Source organism: Anthonomus grandis, chromosome 16, assembly GCF_022605725.1.
Source record: "Anthonomus grandis grandis chromosome 16, icAntGran1.3, whole genome shotgun sequence".
Classification (NCBI taxonomy): domain Eukaryota; kingdom Metazoa; phylum Arthropoda; class Insecta; order Coleoptera; family Curculionidae; genus Anthonomus; species Anthonomus grandis.
The window spans coordinates 9,862,665-9,881,673 of record NC_065561.1 but is presented as its reverse complement, the minus strand read 5'-3'; the positions used below and the strand labels follow the sequence as shown (position 1 = coordinate 9,881,673).

General features: G+C 33.3%; 1 protein-coding gene across 1 annotated transcript in view; it reads right to left on the bottom strand.

Moving 5' to 3' along the window:
* The window catches only part of LOC126745575 (sodium/potassium-transporting ATPase subunit beta-1), a 134,864-nt gene extending 116,210 nt beyond the window's left edge, over positions 1–18,654 (bottom strand). The window contains exon 1 of the mRNA XM_050453478.1: positions 18,287–18,654. Within this exon, the coding sequence (XP_050309435.1) occupies positions 18,287–18,437 (151 nt within the window). The 5' untranslated portion in view covers positions 18,438–18,654. The remainder of the gene's footprint in view (positions 1–18,286) is intronic.
* Between the last annotated feature and the right edge of the window lie 355 nt (positions 18,655–19,009).

Below are 19,009 nucleotides of genomic sequence, written 5' to 3'. Positions count from 1 at the left end.
GCATGGCAACACTGCCGAATTTCCTGATGAAAAAGTCACATATTGAAAAGTTTTTGCATGGCAATGTTTTGAAATGACGTCATTTAGTAAAAAGTTTTTTTTTATTACAAAAATATGATCCATCCAATTGTTTTTTTTTGTTTTAAAATGTTCTATAGACTGTACCATTTCTACTAAGCTATTTTTTTTCGGGAAAATGGTTTGGTCTTCAGTTGCTCAAGAACCAAATTAATAATAACACAGGTCTACAAAATAAAACTTTTTGAGAGAAAATAAATAATATAAGCCATAAATACAAATACATTTATTAATTTAAGAAAAATATTAGTTATGCTTAAAATATAACGTAATTTTAATGTTTAACTTATTGAAATCTTCGCCTTTTTGTTAGAAAACTGCGTTTTGTAAAATTTCTGCTGTGAATTTTATGCGGATTCTCACGTTGTTGCATCCAGCAGTAGTCTGCTATCATCAATACACTCCATCTACCCTGGTAACGCCTTTCCATCTCTTTAATATCTTAGTGGAAACGTTCTCTTTGTTCCTCGCTAACTGCCCCAAGATTTCCCGGAAAATAGTTTAGATGTGCGAATAGAAAGTGTAATTTCAAACTCATGTTGCAGCCTAACACACGAAAATGTTCCAACATTTTCCTGACTACGTTCTTATAGTCTGGATCCTTGTTATTTCCCAAGAACTTGTCAATAACTTCTTTAAATAAGCGCCAGGCTTCCTTTTCGATAGGCGTCATAGAATTTTAAAAGTCTTGGTCTCTACATAAAGCCCTAATATCGGGACCTACAAAAACTCCCTCCTTTAATTTGGCTTTAGACAACTTGGGAAATCTTGCACAAATATACTTGAAACAGTTTCCGTTTTTGTCGAGAGCTTTGACAAACTGTTTCATCAAGCCCAATTTCATATGCAATAACATTTTTGTCAACTAAGGTATATTGTACTTTATATTTTTGCTTCCCGGCGTAAGGTTTTCTCTTGTAGGCAACTCCTTTTGATTCCAGTGTTTATCTCGTGCTCGACTATCCCATTAACAAAAGCAATGGATGTTTAGTATATCCTGACTGCTGCCCAAGAAGCATACAGAGGACTTTCAAGTCTCCACAAAGCATCCAGTTATGTTCTCGGTATTTTATTTTTTCCAACAGAAGTTTCAAACTTTCGTAATTTTCCTACAGGTGAACAGAATGATCAACAGGAACAGCGGCTAGCATATTACCATTGTGTAACAAAACAACTTTTGGACTTCTCGCAATTTTTCTTTTTCGTAAGAGGTAGCTCCTAGCTTTATAACTACTTTAGGTATATTGTTACAATATACTAAGGATCCTTCTTGAACAAAATATGGGCTTAGATCCTTTTCTCGATTTATGTAGATACTGGTTGATGTTCCTGGAGACAGCAAATTCTTCTCACGAAATCTGGATGCTAGAAGTTCTGAGGCTTTTTGGGAAGATTAAGGTCTCTTACTAAATCGTTTAATTCCATTTGATTAAATTAGTTCTGGTTTTCGGTTTCAGAAGTGAAGTCGACGTCAGTGGAGACAACTACAAACTGCTCCGAATCAGATGATAACACATTTTTAATTTCCTTAGGTGGAACAGGTATGGGTACATCAGGACCATGAAGAATAGGTCTAATAGTGGAATTTAGATTGGTGTATAAAATGTGCCTTTTATTCTTGTCATTAAAACCTTTTAAATCGAGGGAACAAAAGTAGCAATCATCAGTATGGTTTTTTGGCTCACGCCGCACCATAGAAACCCTAAAACTCAATGACTTTTTTGTACGCTTTGTCCAATTCCTTAAAGCTTCTACACAAACCGTACATACAATGTGTGGTGCCCAAGATTTGTCTTGATCTCCTAGTTTCACTCCAAAGTAGGCATAATACGTATTACGGACAAATGAGGTTATATTCTGTCTCTGTTTTGTAACCACAAATATAACAAAAATAATCTGCTTTATTAACACAGTGTCTACTTTCCATGGCTCAAAAAAAACACAACGATTACAGAGCACGGCAAAACACTCACTCGAACTGTTAAACAATGACTGGTTTTTACAGTTTTTGTTAAGTTCAGTTACGGCTGCAAGAGCGGACTCGCGGGTTTACGCCTGTTAACAAATATTACAATGTTGCCACAATTCAGTATTTTAATTAAATGTTTTTCAAATATTGGTTTTTGTCATATTTATGCTAAAAAACTTACAGGATTTTATATATACTATTTTCTTATAAAATAAGGAATTGTATTAAGATATCAGTTTGTGAAAAATAAGAATGTGGTAGGACCAAACTAAGGTCAGTTTCGGATTTAGGAGTCAAAATCAGTTAAGAAGAGATGTTGATTCAAAAATATCAATTTTGCTGTAGGTCTGTGTTATTGTATAGTCTGCAAATGTAATTTTTGACATAAAAACTAAAATATTATTAGATAGTTAGACTTACATATACACAAATAAAGACTTAGATTGTAAAGTTAAATCCAAAAATGCCTGGATATAAATATATGGGATGTTTCATTAAAAATAACGAAAATATTTTAGCCGCGTTCCCCTTTTCGATTTTAGTATATGGTAAAATTTTTAAATTTTTTCTCTATATAGTCTTCTCAGAATCGATCGATGCGCTTCCTGGAGACCCACCCTATATAGTCCTAAGTAATTTTTAGAGAGAGTAATACTATAAATTAAAAAAAAAACAAATCAATTAGAAACTATTCTATGTGAAAAAAATGTGCACAAATACGAAAATTTGACATACTCATCTCATGTTTTTTCATGACACAAGATCATTAAGTAACAAAAATATTTTAATACCTTTTGAATTTTTTACTGAAATACTACGAACAGGAAATCATAGGTATTCACTACTATCATTTCTACTATCCCTGAGCTACAGGCTACTCAAGCGCTTTGTACATAACCGAATAAGCCAAAAAATCCTCTATGAAATCCTAGTAGAACAAGTTGGCTTCAGACCAAAACGAAGATGCGTTACGGTCAGTTAAGTTGCTCTCCCCTCCCTCCCAGTTGAACTTTTTTCTCAAAAAGCTAGCGCAGAGACCTTATCTCTAGCGCACTATTTTTAAAAGCTATCGCACCAACCCTTGCGATATTATCAAGGGTTGAAATCGGGGGGGCCAGATTAACGCTAGTCCTCCCCAGTTATTTTTGTTGTGTAAAAAAGCTAGCGCAGAGCACTTATAACTAACGCAGGCTATAGCGTACTACTTTTAAAAACTAGCGCACTAACCGTTGAAATAATTCCGAGGAATGAATTCTGGGGGTAGAGGTAGTGCTTATTTAAAGCTTTTATGCAGAAAAAAAATTAGTGTCAAAAAAAGTATTTTTTTATATACATTTTTAACTAACCTAAGACTTATTTAACTTAGGTATACCGGGGGTTCTTTGAAGGTACTTTACTCCAAAAACGTACGTTATATTTTTTTAATAAAAAAATTACATTTATTGGCAACAACTAGTAACTATTGATAAATAAAATTCATCGATAGATTACTTACATTAAAGAGCCAAGACAGCCTGTTATATGAGATATTTGAGAAAGTCGTCCTCAAAGAGACTTAAATATAAAAAAAAACTAAAATTATTCTCAAAAGTCATTCACATATTTACAAAGGTAACGCGTTTCACCGGTTTACACGACATCATCATACCTACATAAAAATAAATTTTTGACTTAAGTAAATAAAAAAGTAAAAACAAGAATTACCTATCTACTACTTTCCAAAAAAATTCGGCATATCCAAGTCGACAATCTCTCAAGGAGGCTCCGAGAATAGGAATTTAAATTATAAATTAAAGTTAGCAACTAAACATTGATAACTAAGGAAAAATAAATTAAATTGTTGCAGGAAAAAAATTTTAAAAAAACGCTTCGAAAGAGATATTGCAACTATTTTGCAGTGTTTGAAGGCTGTAGGTTTACCAAATATTTATGATTTTTCTACAAATACTGCAGTTAATCGGTAAAATTTTATTAGGAAATATTTGGCAAGACCTACAGGCACAGGGCGTAAATATCTTACCATTGAATATTTTCAGTATAATTTAAAAAAAACTATTATAAGACATATGAGTTATTGGGTATTCAAAAACAGTGTTTGAGCTGTCACAACCGGGAATTAAAACTAATTCATTATATTTCCCTAGAATTAAGTGATATGTCCGAATTAAATGATAAAATATCCAATGGTATTACAGTGCAACTATATTCCCTTAAATCTTCACAGTGCAGCTGGACAAAATTTTGAAGAAAACTATTTTTAAATAATACCTACATATTGAGTGAGTCTATTAATATAGAAAATCAGCCTCTATTTCGAAATTAGTCTTAATGCAATTCCGAAATATATCAAATTTAAACAAGAATTCGTTTAATTTGAGAGGCGTGGTATTTGACCATTTGCAGTTGAAAGTGTAACACCGTTGACTTCTAGCAATGTGATTTTATATTTGTATACCATCTATTATCGCGAATAGGGAACTCAGTGTCAAGTTTGAAAACACAACTCTTAAACATAAGAAAATTTATAAGAACCTAGGTGTAACACTCGATATAACACTTTCGTTTAAGGAGCAGTTATTAAAAATAGCAGAGAATCTGAGAACAAGAAACCATATAATGTAGAAATTCGCTGTCAGCCGTGGGCCTCGTTAACTCACCTGTAGAAGACTGTGCTCTGGTAGGTGCATCTATTTATGCATGAGCACATCTATAAAATATATGCACAGCTCAACAATATAATGAGAATTATTGCTGGCGTTATGAAATCGACTCTTACAGAGTGGCTTTCAGTACTGAGTACTGGAACGCTCTGTACAGAGCCTTTAACAAGATACGAACTACTGATCCATACAGACATTGAAGATGCTAACCACAACCGCCTCCAATCTAGAAAACCCCCAATCTAGAGCACCACCAACCAAGACTTCATTTAACGCAATAGATGACGAATGAAGCATCGCAAACACTTGATCAAAACAAAATAGTGATATGGCATGAATTACCATCAGGTTCGACTTACCAAGATTTCTACCTAAGATTTTCTATTAGCGACTCCAAAATCGATAGAGTGTCTAAAAATATATCTCTCATCACTTGTCAATTAACGCATCAACTTCTGTAGTTCTGAAAATTAGTTCAAATCGCGCAATATATCAGGCTTAAATTTTCCGCCACACGCCACCCAAGATGGTTGCCCCCGTTTTTGTCAACAATGTCAATAAAGCTGTCAACAGAATTTCTATCTGTTCATTAGGCAACTCGCATTTCTCTATATTTGTGTTGTGTGGCTGTATCTCTTGCGGCAAAATTTTAAAAGAAATTACGCGGCATTGATATAATATGTTTCTAATGCAGAAATTACTTGTGTAAAACCCGCATATATTTGTAATTACAATTTTTTTATGCTGTGCATTGCATATTGAAAATTAAAGCGTTGTTTTTATTAAAATAAAATATAAACTCGTTAGCCTATCGTATAAGCTAATTCTTACTTCCAAAAAATTTGAGCTAAAATTGACTTTTCAGATTTAAAAATTTTGTTTCTATTCTCCTCTAAATTCATTGGCCTACTATTATAATGTTTATAAATGTCTACTTACGATAAGCGCACAAATAAAAGTCACACAAATCGGAAGATTTTGAAGGACATTTAATATTGCCAGTCCCACTAATAAGGCGGTTAGGAAAGGTATTTGTTGAAAATTCTTTTACTCTAACCGCATTATGAGTAGGACAGCCATCTTTTTTAGAATAGAATGATCCCAGGTCTATATCAGGGATGAGTTGAACGGCAAGAAGTACTTGGTTTTGTAGCAACTGTAAGATACCATCAATGAAAAATAATGGCTCAATAATATCGTCCCTACAATGTCCAACTATCGAATGTGAAAAAAAGGATTTTTCAAATTCGATACATTGCTGTTATCCTAGACGTAATACGCCTTGTGGCAAATTATTAAATCCGTAGCTCGTTTAGAACGCGTTTTAGAAGTAGCGAATATACATATATATGTATTTCTATATTTTACAGAATCAAAGTATCGAATATTCACATTCGTTTTCTTATACCGAGATTACATAAAACTGTTATATTTGTAAATCTACACACTATCGAATATGACACATTTGTTAGTTAGACACTGCAAATAACAAAAAATCTTCAAAATCTTGAATATCAAAGTATTAAATGTGCCATATTCTATAGTTGAATTTGGGAAAAATCATGTAGGGTTTGCAATTAATACAAAGCATAATATCAGTTGTGGCACATTCGATAGTTACGCTTTGGAGAAAATGCAAATTTTTTGAAATTAACGGATGTCATTTTATACAATATTTCATATTCGATAGTTGGAGTTCGTAAGTATTAGCAGAGTATACGAACGTGGCTTCATTAATTTATCGAATGTGCCACATTTCTTATTTTGGAATTGTTTATATTTTCTGAGTTGGCGCTGAATCGTGACTACTCGTAATTGTTTATTGGAACCACCTAAAAAACGCTGTAGATCCAATCCTAACACCTGGAAGCGAAATGAAAATGAAAAGCTTCGTCTAAAACTGAAGTATACGTTACCAAAAGTGGCAAAAATATTCCTGCTAAACAATTAAAACCTTCTGCGTGTTTAAACAAACATAAATGTCTCACAAACATTCCCGAAAGTGAAAGACAAATTATATTTGATAATTTTCATTCATTGTCTTCACTTCATCTGCAGCGGGAGTTCTTTATTAGACATATTGTAGTAGAACAACCTAAAAGACGCGTTGTTGATAGTATTTCAAGAAAGAGTGTGACAAAAAAATATTCATTGACGAGCAATAATGAAAAACATGTGGTTTGTAAACAATTTTTTCTCGATACGCTTGGCATCAGTGAAGGCTTAATTAAAGGGGCCTTTAAAAAGTTATTAGAGCCTGAAAGGAGAGGCGGAGAAAGATCTATAGCGGGAGATAACGACTAACTCAGTGCAAACGATGAAGATAGAATAAAAAATCACATATTTTCATTTCCCGCGTTAGAATCTTACTATTGCCGAAAAAAGTCTGACTATTAATATTTGGATTCAAATCTAAACATAAAGTCCATGTATGAGATGTATAAGACAGAACGCCAAGTTCAAGGCACAAAAGTAAATTTTTATGAAACCTACAGGAAAATATTTAAATCTTATAAATTGAAATTTAATAAGCCCAAAAAAGATTTGTGCAAATTTTGCATTGCATTTAATGAATGCTCAGAGGCAGACAAAAATAAAAAGGCTGAATCGTATGCCAAGCACCAGGAAAGAAAAGAAGCAGCCAGAGCAAAACGAAATGAAGACAAAGAGTTGGCTCAAGTTAATAAAAATATATTGGCATTTAACTTTGATTTGCAGTCAGTTTTATAAACTCCTAAAGGAGCAGGGTCTTTTTTTACATAAGAAAACTTGCTATTTAAAATTTAACAATATATAACTTGGGAGACTCAAGTGTACATTGTTTCTTGTGGGATGAAACGGAGGGAAAACGGGGAAGCACCGAAATTTCTACTTGTATTTATAAATACATTATGTCGTTTCCATATATTGAGCATGTTAAGATTATGTCGGACAGCTGCGATGGACAGCAGAAAAACAGTTTTTCAGCTATGTGTCAATATCTTGTAAACACTCACCCAAATTTAAAAACAATAGATCATGTATACTTTGAGCCATATACTTTCTCACATGGAGTGTGACTCTGTACATTCAAAGATCGAAGTTAAATCAAAAAATTGTCCTGTTTACACCCTGGAAGGATGGGCTCAAATCATAAGGCTAGCGCGCAAAAACCCAACTCCATTTGAAGTTACTCAGCTACTCCATGATGATTTCTTGGAGTTTAATAAAAATCATATTAAATTTGAAATGGAAAAACAAGAAAAAGCAAAAAAATTAAGTAAATGAAATGGAACCGGTTATTGACGATCATTTTACCTTCATTGATGGTGTATGGTTTCAATATAAAAAAAATGAAAATAAACACAGTTTAATGAAACGAAACTATAACGAGGACTTTTTGAAATTAGTGGCTACAAAAAAAAGAGGATATTATCAAACAATTCCTTCTACTCCTTATAATAATAGACTTCCCATAACCGATGTAAAGAAAGAGATCTTTTGTCAATGTGCTCACAAAATTTGATCCCAAAACCCTACCCACCAATACTACTACTCCCTACCAACATCAAGCGAAGTAAGGGACTGTCTACCAGAGCCAGATGCTAATGAAAATGAAGATGAGCCTGAAGAGATTTAAAAAATATTTCTAATTGTAATTTCATTTCATGTTTAAATTTCCGTGAGAATGATGATTCTGCATCATTTAATTCCACTTAACCATATTTTTATTTTGTTCTTGGTTTTGTTTTCTAATGTGTTTAGTGCTTATAATAAATAATTTGTGTGTCAATTTTTGTTTCATTACTTGACTTTTATTAAAAACAAAAAAATGTTTATAACACAAACATTCGAATATGTCACATTCGATTCTTTGAAGTAACATTTTTGACAAAGCCGTAAATTGGTACACATTTTTAATAAGATGCAAAGTGACGAATATAGATTTTTAGCCTATAAAAAGAAAAAAAGCTATATAAGTGTTAGCACTATCACAAAAAGAATCAAAAACTGCATAGCAGTGATATAAAAAAAAACAAGTTGGCATATGCGATAATTTTTAATTCACAATTAAATATGTTTTTTAGCTCTTCTGAAAAGTAGGCATTTTCACATTCGACATTTGGACATTGTAGGGACGATATGGTCGCCCAAAATACCAGCCAAATATTCAACTTTTGAGCATTTTTTTCATGTTCGAACACTCGTCACATTTTAGCGCCATATAGCCAGTTTCTCTTCAACACTTCTGCTCGATCGTGTTTAATCCAAAACTAATAAATCAGTACAAACCATTTCTTTCTGCCGTTTTATCTTATGGGCCCTTTCAATAGGTGGTTCTTCAGCTTTGATGTGACAATTTCTACATTCTCTACAAGGCAAAAAGTTGTCTCATAATTTGACATGACATTTAAAATAGTTTTAGCACAAGGAATCGGTCTATTTTTAAAATTTACTGAAAATAAATCCTTTCCTTGTACTGCTGAATTGCCTCTATAAAACCATTTCATCAATTAAACTTTTTCGGAAGGGATATAAACAGCCATAATGATAAATATTTAAAAAAGTTAAAATATCACTACCTATAAGAGTCAACAACATGCAATCTCAACAGTATCCAATGACACAGCAAAATAAGATCTGCTGATTGTGCCCTGTCGAAAATAACAAATCAGACGATTGGAACCCCTTGCGCCGCTTATCAAGCAGAAAGTAAGCGAGAAGCAGTGTTGCCATTTATAATGCCTATGTGTAGTCTTCTATTCGCCAACCTGTACATGCTTTGTGTCTTAATGTGCCATACGCTAAATAAATAAATTTTAATACCTACATACACCAAGACTCATAATCAAAACTTCATAAACTATATATATCGTCCCTATAATTTTAATAAACAATACCTGATTTTTAATGATCTTAACATAAACTCAAACTAAGACCATAAATCTCATCGCGAAGAGATTTACATTCCATCGTTTTTTGCTACAAGATACGTAAGAATCGATGACCACTCTGTCTGTTTAACAACGTAATTTTTAGAGCAAACATACATCAAGCCACTATTAGAAATAGACATCTCATAGACATTGTGCAGCATTATGAAGAAATTTTTAAACGCCCATTTTCTTATAATATTGCATTCATAGTGAACAAGAAACATTTAGCTGACCTCTTGCTATCCACTAATGGTTTCCGGGATAAGATAAGAAAAAGACTTATACTCCAGTAATGTATGATTTAATATACATACATAGATAGGTGTATTTACGTTTTTTAACACTTTAATTGCATTTTAAAGGATTTATGTCAGTTGACATTTAATTGTTGTTAATTTTAGTAAATATAATATACGTGCTTAGTTTTAAATGTTTACTGCAAATATATTTTATTCATTTTATGATACTACAACAGCCCTCAATTAGGTTGTTATAAAGCTAAAACCTGCCTTTTAATCCGCACTGGCATTATCATGTATATTGTTTTTAATTTGTGGATTAATAAACGGTATTTTTATTATGATAATTATTATTATAACAATATGTAATATCCGTAATATTTATAGATCTCGCTATCAGCTCGACTGCCTTGTTGTTCCTCTGCCGATTCTCTTACAAATTCTGAAATGGCTACGCAATATCCATACATATGCCTCATAATATTTTTAAAATTTTATTATACACTTAATATACATATAAAATTTTTTAAATAATGTTATATTTAACTTCCTAAATTAATTTTTATACAAAGGCATTGAAAAGGTAAAATTGCTTAATAAATAAATCTCATCTTCTTCTAGCTTCTTCAGCTTAGGTGCACTATTTTTTTAATGTATATGTGAATTGTAGTTACTTAAAACTATAATATACTTTTTTTAAATTTGAACTTTTTTAATTTTGATTTCAAAATATCATTAAAAAGAATGAAGAAATTCCTTAGCATCTCTGTACTCGTAATCCCGTCATGAACTGCACAAAGTTCAAGCCCATTATAATATTGAAGGGAATAATCTAATAAAGGCCGCTAGACGGATAAACGCCATTTAATTTCGTATGAAATAATTTAAACAATTGGTGATGATAATACATTACATGTTTAAGTATCTTTTAATCTTGTTTATTGCCAGATTTGTCTGTTTTTACGACATAATTTGATTAACTCGATTATGTTAATTGCTACGATATTCTTACTAAAATAATTAACCTTGCTGCATCGCTAAAGGTGACTTTTTTAGACAGATTTTATGTCTTGCAATGATTTTCATTTAGTCACTTAATCTTTATCTTTTACGCTACAGTATATATTATTAAATGATAATCCTATTAGACTATAATTTAAGAAATACTTTAGAACCATTTTACTACATATTGTGAAATTGCCATTTTTCAATGAAATAATATTAAGTAATTAGCACATATATGATAATTTTTTATATTTGACAAAAAAATTAATAATGATTATCGTCTTTATTCGGTATTTTCTAATTTTTCGAGCTCAGGTGTTTTTAAGGCCTGATGATGCTTTATTATCTCGCAATCCAATATGCGGCTACGAGGCATGGGTAAGGGACACGCATTCGTAAATAAAACAAGGCTCATTTTATTCATAAACTGCCCAGCGAAATGTGCAATTTTACGTAATCATGATCATAAAATACTAAACATCTTCTTCTTGGTAGCAATACAACCCTCGGTGGTTTTTGGCTGCCATAACGATCTATCATGGCCTCCTTACAATCCTATAACTGCATGGTCTGTAGGTCTTTTAAAGTGTTATCTCTCCATATGAGATTTAGGCCCTCTAGCGGTCTCTCGTTTCATGAATTTCCTGCCCATACTATCTTGATGCGACATCTGGTATCGTTTATGCATAACTTCGTGAAATTGATAATTATTTTTATATATTTTGTATACCTATATTTGCCATGGCTATCCAGACACTATCCCGTATACCAGTGTCGTTAGCTTGTCTGAAGTCCAACACCATGGTGCACGTCTTTATTGTATCGATAGTGCTTCTCCAGTAGGTATCGGGTAGTAAATATCTAGTCCACTCTTCACCTTTTTGGTCTGAGTCCACACTGATGGTTGCCAATTTGTTACTAGTTTGTACTATTCTGGACAGCTCGTTTCATGTGTTTCTTGTAGTCACCGTAGATCTACTCTGAGAAAAACTATACTGACGATCCCTACAGTGTCATGAAAATTGCACAGAAAACAGCTTGTCAAACAGCGACTTTTCCGATATGGAAGCACAACGACAGAATAGGACTTAAATTATGATGACGTAAAACACTCGATTCCGTTTATCACAAGATGGACACAAACGAGGTCTGCTTTAGTAAATACTATTGGGGCAATCAGTCCTGAAAAGGTAACTGCAAAAAATGCAAAGCCCCCCAAAAAAATGCACACTTGTTGAAAATTCTTAACCAAAATTATGAAAGATCAAATACAATTACGAACTGCGCATTAAAAGAGCGAGAGAAGGGTAAAAGACAAAGCTAGATGTTATCAGATGTTTTGTCATTTTAATGACAGTTCCTAGTAATATTGTATTAACTTAAGAGGAAAAGATTTTAGTACGTCCGGGTCATACTAGATTGGTCTCCCCATCCCCGTACTTCTGCAGTCTCACTCCCAGCACTCTAGCGCCTGGGAGATCTCCACTGGTTTCCTAAACCTGTATATAAAAAATGATAAAAGTTTAGGTTAAGTTAGGTTAAAAAAATGCCACTTTTTACTATGGAAGAACTCTTGGGAGCTTCAAGCCTTATTAAAAAGAAGCGAAGGGAAAACTTTTGGTAATGCTGCTTAAGTAAAATAACATCCCTATTCAACAAAAGAACTTGCAAAAGGAGTGGAAGAATGTGAAGATGGGCCTCATAAAAAAACCAAAGAAGAACAAGAGCAAAAATCCGAAACACATGCCTATTTGCCTGCTGAACACATGCGGCAAGTTGTTAAAACACCCAATCCTCGAAAGAATATATCAAAACCTTAACCTAAAGGAAACGCTATCAGAACGGCAATATGGTTTCAGAGCAGCCTGGCTCACAAAAGATGCAATCATATAGGTAACGAAAATCACAAAAAAAAAACAGACACCGGAAAATAGCAGCCCTATAGAAAACTTGGCCCCTACTTGACAAAAATAATAAAAAGCTATTTTACAAATCGAAAGATAATAATAGAGACGGAAAACCAAATATCGGAAATGTATATGACCTACAGCGTCCTACAGGGTTCCGTATTGCGATTTACTCTCTGGAACGTACTATACGAGGGGCCACTCAAACTGCCTCTTCCCGTAGGAGGTAATAGCGGGACACGGAAGAAATACGAGCTAAATTAGAACCTCTATGTTCAGCATCACTTACTGGCTTACAAACAATCGCTTAAGATTATTGACGGAGAAGACAGAGACACTCCTAGCCTCTAGAAAGAAACGTTCGATATAAGGTACTTGAGAAGAAAAATGATCTTCACAACAAACATAGTAATAACCTTCACAAACAATTATGACTAGCGGTTGCATAGGCAACAATCAGCAAAAGCCTCAAGGAAAGGATGAACAGCCTCATTGTGTTTATTGTGTTACGCAGCACCCGCATACTCAGAATCTCTAAAGTTGAAGAAAAACATGAAAACCCTAAAGTCATAGTCATATATATACAGAGACAATCAGTTCAACGAATCTGCAGCGCATGCAGAACTGCCCCACACACGCAATTTATAGATCTACCACTTAGGAAAGAAAAGACATCTATTCTGCGAGCGATGAACAAAAAAAGCAGGTGCGTAAAGGCCCTAATAGACGGACGTTTTTGTACGCGTTCATATATGTGCGTTCAAAAATGCACATACAAAAACGTGAATGTGTATGCTAAAAAGGTCACAGTTTTGAATGCACAATCATTTTGAACGACGCTCACGATTTCTGGCGACGACAGAAATTTTGTGTGTGCACGCAAAAATTTCTTGCAGATCTCAACGGATGGATATAAATTGTTCGTCGTACATAAATAGCGTAAGCTGTTAATAGATTAGTTATAGTTGGATATATTAGTTAGGTTGAATTGTAGTTGGGTTGGGTTGAGTTGGGTCATATACTATATTTTGTTATATTAATTTGAATTGATTAAGTTGTTTTTTTTTTTGTAGAAATGTCTCATTGTAGAACACTTTCCCGTGAATTCCCGCGGGAATTTATTGATATGCACATTGTGGCAAATAACATCAAAGTTTTATGCAAAATATTTATACAAAATATTTATATGTCTGAATCTACGTACTTATACAGGGGGTCCATAACAAATGCGACATAAAGTAACTGGAGATTCTTTAAGTCAAAAAAAAATGCGATCTGGTTAAATTTTTATAATCCGAAAGTCGACAGCTACCGAGATACAGGTCGTTGAAAATTTCGAATATCGAATTTTGTTTTCAAATTTTTCAAAAAAAAATCAGCACAATATTTATTTTTTACGCAAAATTTGACAATTGAGGTTTTTTGGGGATGACAAGTCATAATTTGCCCCAAATTTTTATGTGTGACTTTAAGGGCGCTACGAACGATTTAATATTTTTATTAATATTCAAATCTTGGTAATTTGTCCAGTCGCTAAATATCTTAGAGCTGCGGTTAATCGTTCATGTACACTTAGTGCTGGTCTCATTACTGTGTCTTGACGTTGAAGTAATGGACTAACCATTTTAAGTAATTGCAAATAAGTTCCTTCGTCCATTCTAAGATAGTTGCGCCAATCATCTGGCTGTAACCTCAGTTCTACCAATAGGTTATTGTGGAAAAACTTAGCCCGTTGTAGATGTCAGTCTTGTGCACGCCACTGCTGCTAATGCTAAATCAACCACTTCCTTGGACATCGCTCAAAAAACTGCGGATTTGTAGGTGCGTCTGTAGGCAGTGTTAGTGCACGTTCATGTGTGTGCATTTGCAATGCACACACTTGAACGCGTACAAAAACATCCGTCTGTAGGGCCCTTAAAGAAGCAAAAAGTCTCCAAACCTCGCAAAACTGCTGGGATGATAAAAAAAAACGAAAAATGAGTTCCGCGTTATCCTTCACCCAGTCAACACGTGGTTGTTCTCGTCATTTTCTATTCTTCGGATTCCTTTCCTAGATTCCTTCCTACCCCTTGCCGGTAGTTACAACGTGCATTTCAGAATTAAACTTTATGAAAGTTTTGATCCCACTTCCGCGTCATCCTTCACCCAATCAACACGTGATTGCTCGTCCTTTCCTATCCTTTAAATCCCTTTCGCAGACCCTTTCCTTCCCTACCCCTTGCCGGTGGTAGCTGATCCTATTCACGCCGGTAACCAGGCCGGATGATGTCGGATGCATCGTGGGGGAGGCGACATCGGGACAAGAACAGAACAGAACAGAAAACGAAAAGTGCAGATGGATAAAAAAACTGATCCCCCACATCGATCCTTGGATATACCGTAAACGTGGCAACGTAGATAACAATCTGACGCAGGTCATGACTGGACATGGCCGTTTTAGAGAAATCACACACTTTATTAAAAATTCGGATGACGACGAATGAGATAAATGACAGAACATACTATTTTCCACTGACCAAGAGAGACCGATGCAAGAAACCGCTGTTATCGTAACGTCGAAACTAGTTTTACTTCTGAGAACCTACACTGAGAAAAACAGGTTTGCTAAACATGTTAGTTGACGTTTTTTAGTTGCTATTACTATAAAATTTGTTGCTTCAATTTTTATGTCTCTATTGTTCCAGCTATTTTAAATTAGTTGTACCTTGCAAGCTACTACAACTAACTTTATCAGCTCCAAAAACGACTATTTTTTGTAATAACATATCTTACTAATAATTTATTTGTGGAAACGATTTTTCATTATTTTCCAAGAACGTTCAATAAAAAACAACCAAAACATTACTACAAATTTAGTGGTGACAACCTGGTTCAAACAACTAATGTTTGTTAGTTTATCCTTCGGAAGCTTCGGACCCAAGATTTTAGGAAATAATACTTATTGCACGTAGTGCCTCGGCCCCGAAGTTTACCGAATCCTCAGTTTGTCGGATCACTTTCAGTCTCATCATGATCATTACATCATGAGTCTCTAATGCTATTTGGTGCGGTCGTTTGTCACCCTATATGTTCTTGTATTCTGCGCATATATGTTTACCCTTCGTTTATAGTGAATATACATAAGAAATCACCTTTAATGAAACGGGCAATAATAGTTACAAAGTCCAGCTAATAAGTTGGTACCTAGAAACTTATTTAGATGCGTTTGAAGGTAAGTACCTCTGATTTTTCAAATATAGCATTACTTTTATAGCATTTCATTTTTAAATAGTGTTTATGTAGGGTGACTGGCGATTGGCACCTCAACAGAGAGGAGGAGGCAAGAGTGATGTGTTACCTATATTTTTAGTTACTTTTAGTCCATCAGTACTATTCCATTAATTTTTTTTGTATAACAATTAATATTTTTTGTTATGATATGATTGTAAAAATATAGTATTTTGATTTAAGACGAGTCTAAACTAAGCAAGCAAAATGTCTTTAAACGTATGCATACCTTTTGTGCCCTGCATGATATGGAGGAAAGACGCTCACGAATTTGTGGACTTAAATCTGATCATCATGAAGTGCACAAAATATTTACAAAGGCTTAAAGACATTTTACTTGGCTCGTAATTTGCACTGGACTTCAACGAAGATTATTAGTTGGCATTACTAAGATTATAATTTGTCACAAACAAAATAATTCATTATCAAAACAAAAACTATTTTTTTGACTAAAATTGTTTTGTTAGAACAAAAACAGTTCGTTATCATGACACAAATTTATTGGTTATTGTGACCAAAATTATTGGTCGTCATACAAAAGTTTTTAGTTGTCATAACAAAAATTATTGGTTGCCGATGCGAAGAATAAGATTAAAACAAACCAGAAAAGCTAGTTATAAACTGAGTTTATTAGTTTCACTGAAGAAGAACTACAGTTTATGTAACCAGTTTTTGCTTTATGATACCTGAAACACTTAGTTCTATTAACAACAAACTTAAAATTTTTAATAAAATTTGTGGGTACTACAACAATGTTCTTTATTTTAAATAACCAAAAAATTTAGTTACCTAAACCATAGGAGGAGTTCTAAAAAAGCTACCAGAGTTTTAGTTGCCGTAACAATAGAAACGTCTTGTTCCTCGTACTATTTTATACCTACTCTTATAACTAATTTGTTGACCTGTCCTCTATGCTATCCACACTTTTGGGCTACTATTACTAAGTTTTTAGTTATGGCAGCCTTTTTTTTCTCAGTGTAGTTACAGAAATGCTTAAAGGCCCTGAAAGATGGAGAATTATCACTAAGATCCATATGAAATAATGGAAAGAAAAAGCAAAGACGAGAGAAACTCAAAATAGGAACAGATCTTCCCCTTATTTAAAGTAATAGACTGGTGAACGCAGTCCCAAATGGAAACCGTGAAAGAGGTAAGGCTAAATTGAGTTGCGTTGGGTTGGAGATATACTAGCCCCTAAACTTTTAAATTTTACATATAAAATGAGAGATAGATTCTTACTCATTTCAGTTAAAACAAAATTAATATACACAGTTAGTGCGTGTTAAATAGAGTAATCATTTCAACATTTTTATAATAGTAATACGAACCTTGAATAAAAGGAAATTAACTTACAAGAAATTTTAAGTGTCAACCGGAGTTTATTATTTATTGTGATTTATGTTTTACATAAACCTGATGGAATTTGACAAGTATGGGCATATCACTGAGGATTATTCTTTAATGCAAAATTTGATTAACCCATTTCTTTTTGTTTTACAATATTTAAGATACATAATCTCTTTTTACTAAACCAACACTTTTTTTGTAAATCATTAGGTCTTAAATTGCTCAAGCACTTGTTATTACTTCTTTTTATTGTTTTGTTGGTTTGTTTTAGTATTTAATGAAATCATTTTCAAGGGCAGTGAAAGATTTCTAAATAAAAAAATTGCACAAAATGACTCAACCAAACGGATTAACTCAGAATCACGGGAACTCCTCTAAAAAATCTTCTGTAAAATGTGTGAATATGTTTTAAGGCGCTCCTAACTTAAAATATCCCCTAATAAAAATCTCCTGGGTGGTTAAAATATGCATTTTAGTTTTTTAAATTTGGAGACTTTTCAACCTTGGTTGACAGGATTGATCCTCCATTCAAAACTAATTTCGGTACAATAAAGGTTCCTTAATGTTGGGTAAAAAATATTAAAACTTTTTACAAAATATATTTAATATTACGTAAAAAGTTCCTAATTTTTGCTAAGAATTTAACAAATTATCACTATCACTTTTACCAATTTAATATAATATTCAGATTATTTTATGAGATAGCTCTAAAATATATGCAAAATTTTCCAAGATGCTCTATGAACATTTATTAAGAAACATACCAAAAGAATTCGAGAAAAGAGTATTCCTTCAAGGTTAAAAACCTTTAAAGATTGTTAGATCTTTGGTAGTTGGTTGTCTCTATTATTTCAGAATTAATCTAAAAAAGTATTAATACATTATTTACTGTACTTACCCCAACTTTTCCCAGTCCTTCCCAGCACAGATTTGGTTTCAGGATCATAGATGGCTCTCTTAAAAGTTTCCCATTTTGTTTCATGTTTCAACTTTTGAAACTGAAACTCTTTGACACCGCCGTTATCTTCAGATTGATCGGAGACAACCATTTGAGCGTCTTTTTTTTACTTTTTTAACCTATAGTATTAAATTAAAAAATAACCGCGTTAACGCACGTTAACAGTTACGAGTAAACCAGAAACGAGATCGCGAGTCGCGAGCGCACTAGTTCATGTAGGTATATTTTGTGTATCGAAACTCCTGCCTGATGCGATGTTTCAGCAGCAAGAGAGTCTTTGGTGGGAATTTCTGCCGCTAGCAACCGAAAAACGCGCTGACGATTTTATTTTAGGCGTCAGGATTGATAGAACGCTTTGCCGCTTGGATGGTCACCGCATCAAGAATGAAAATTGTACAAAGTTTAGTATAACTCGAATCCGCTATTATTCCATTGATTTTATGTATTATTATGTATTAATAAATTACTTTTTGACTTTTTTTTGTGTAGTGCCCATTAAGTCGTCAACTGAAGAACTTATGAATTAAACGTAATGTTCCCTAAGTGATCGTCCAAACTACGTGCATTTAAAAATAGGAAAAATAGCTTTAACGATATTTCAATATTTAATATATAAATCATATAATAATATTAATAAATGATTTTTATTTGTTTAATCGATTT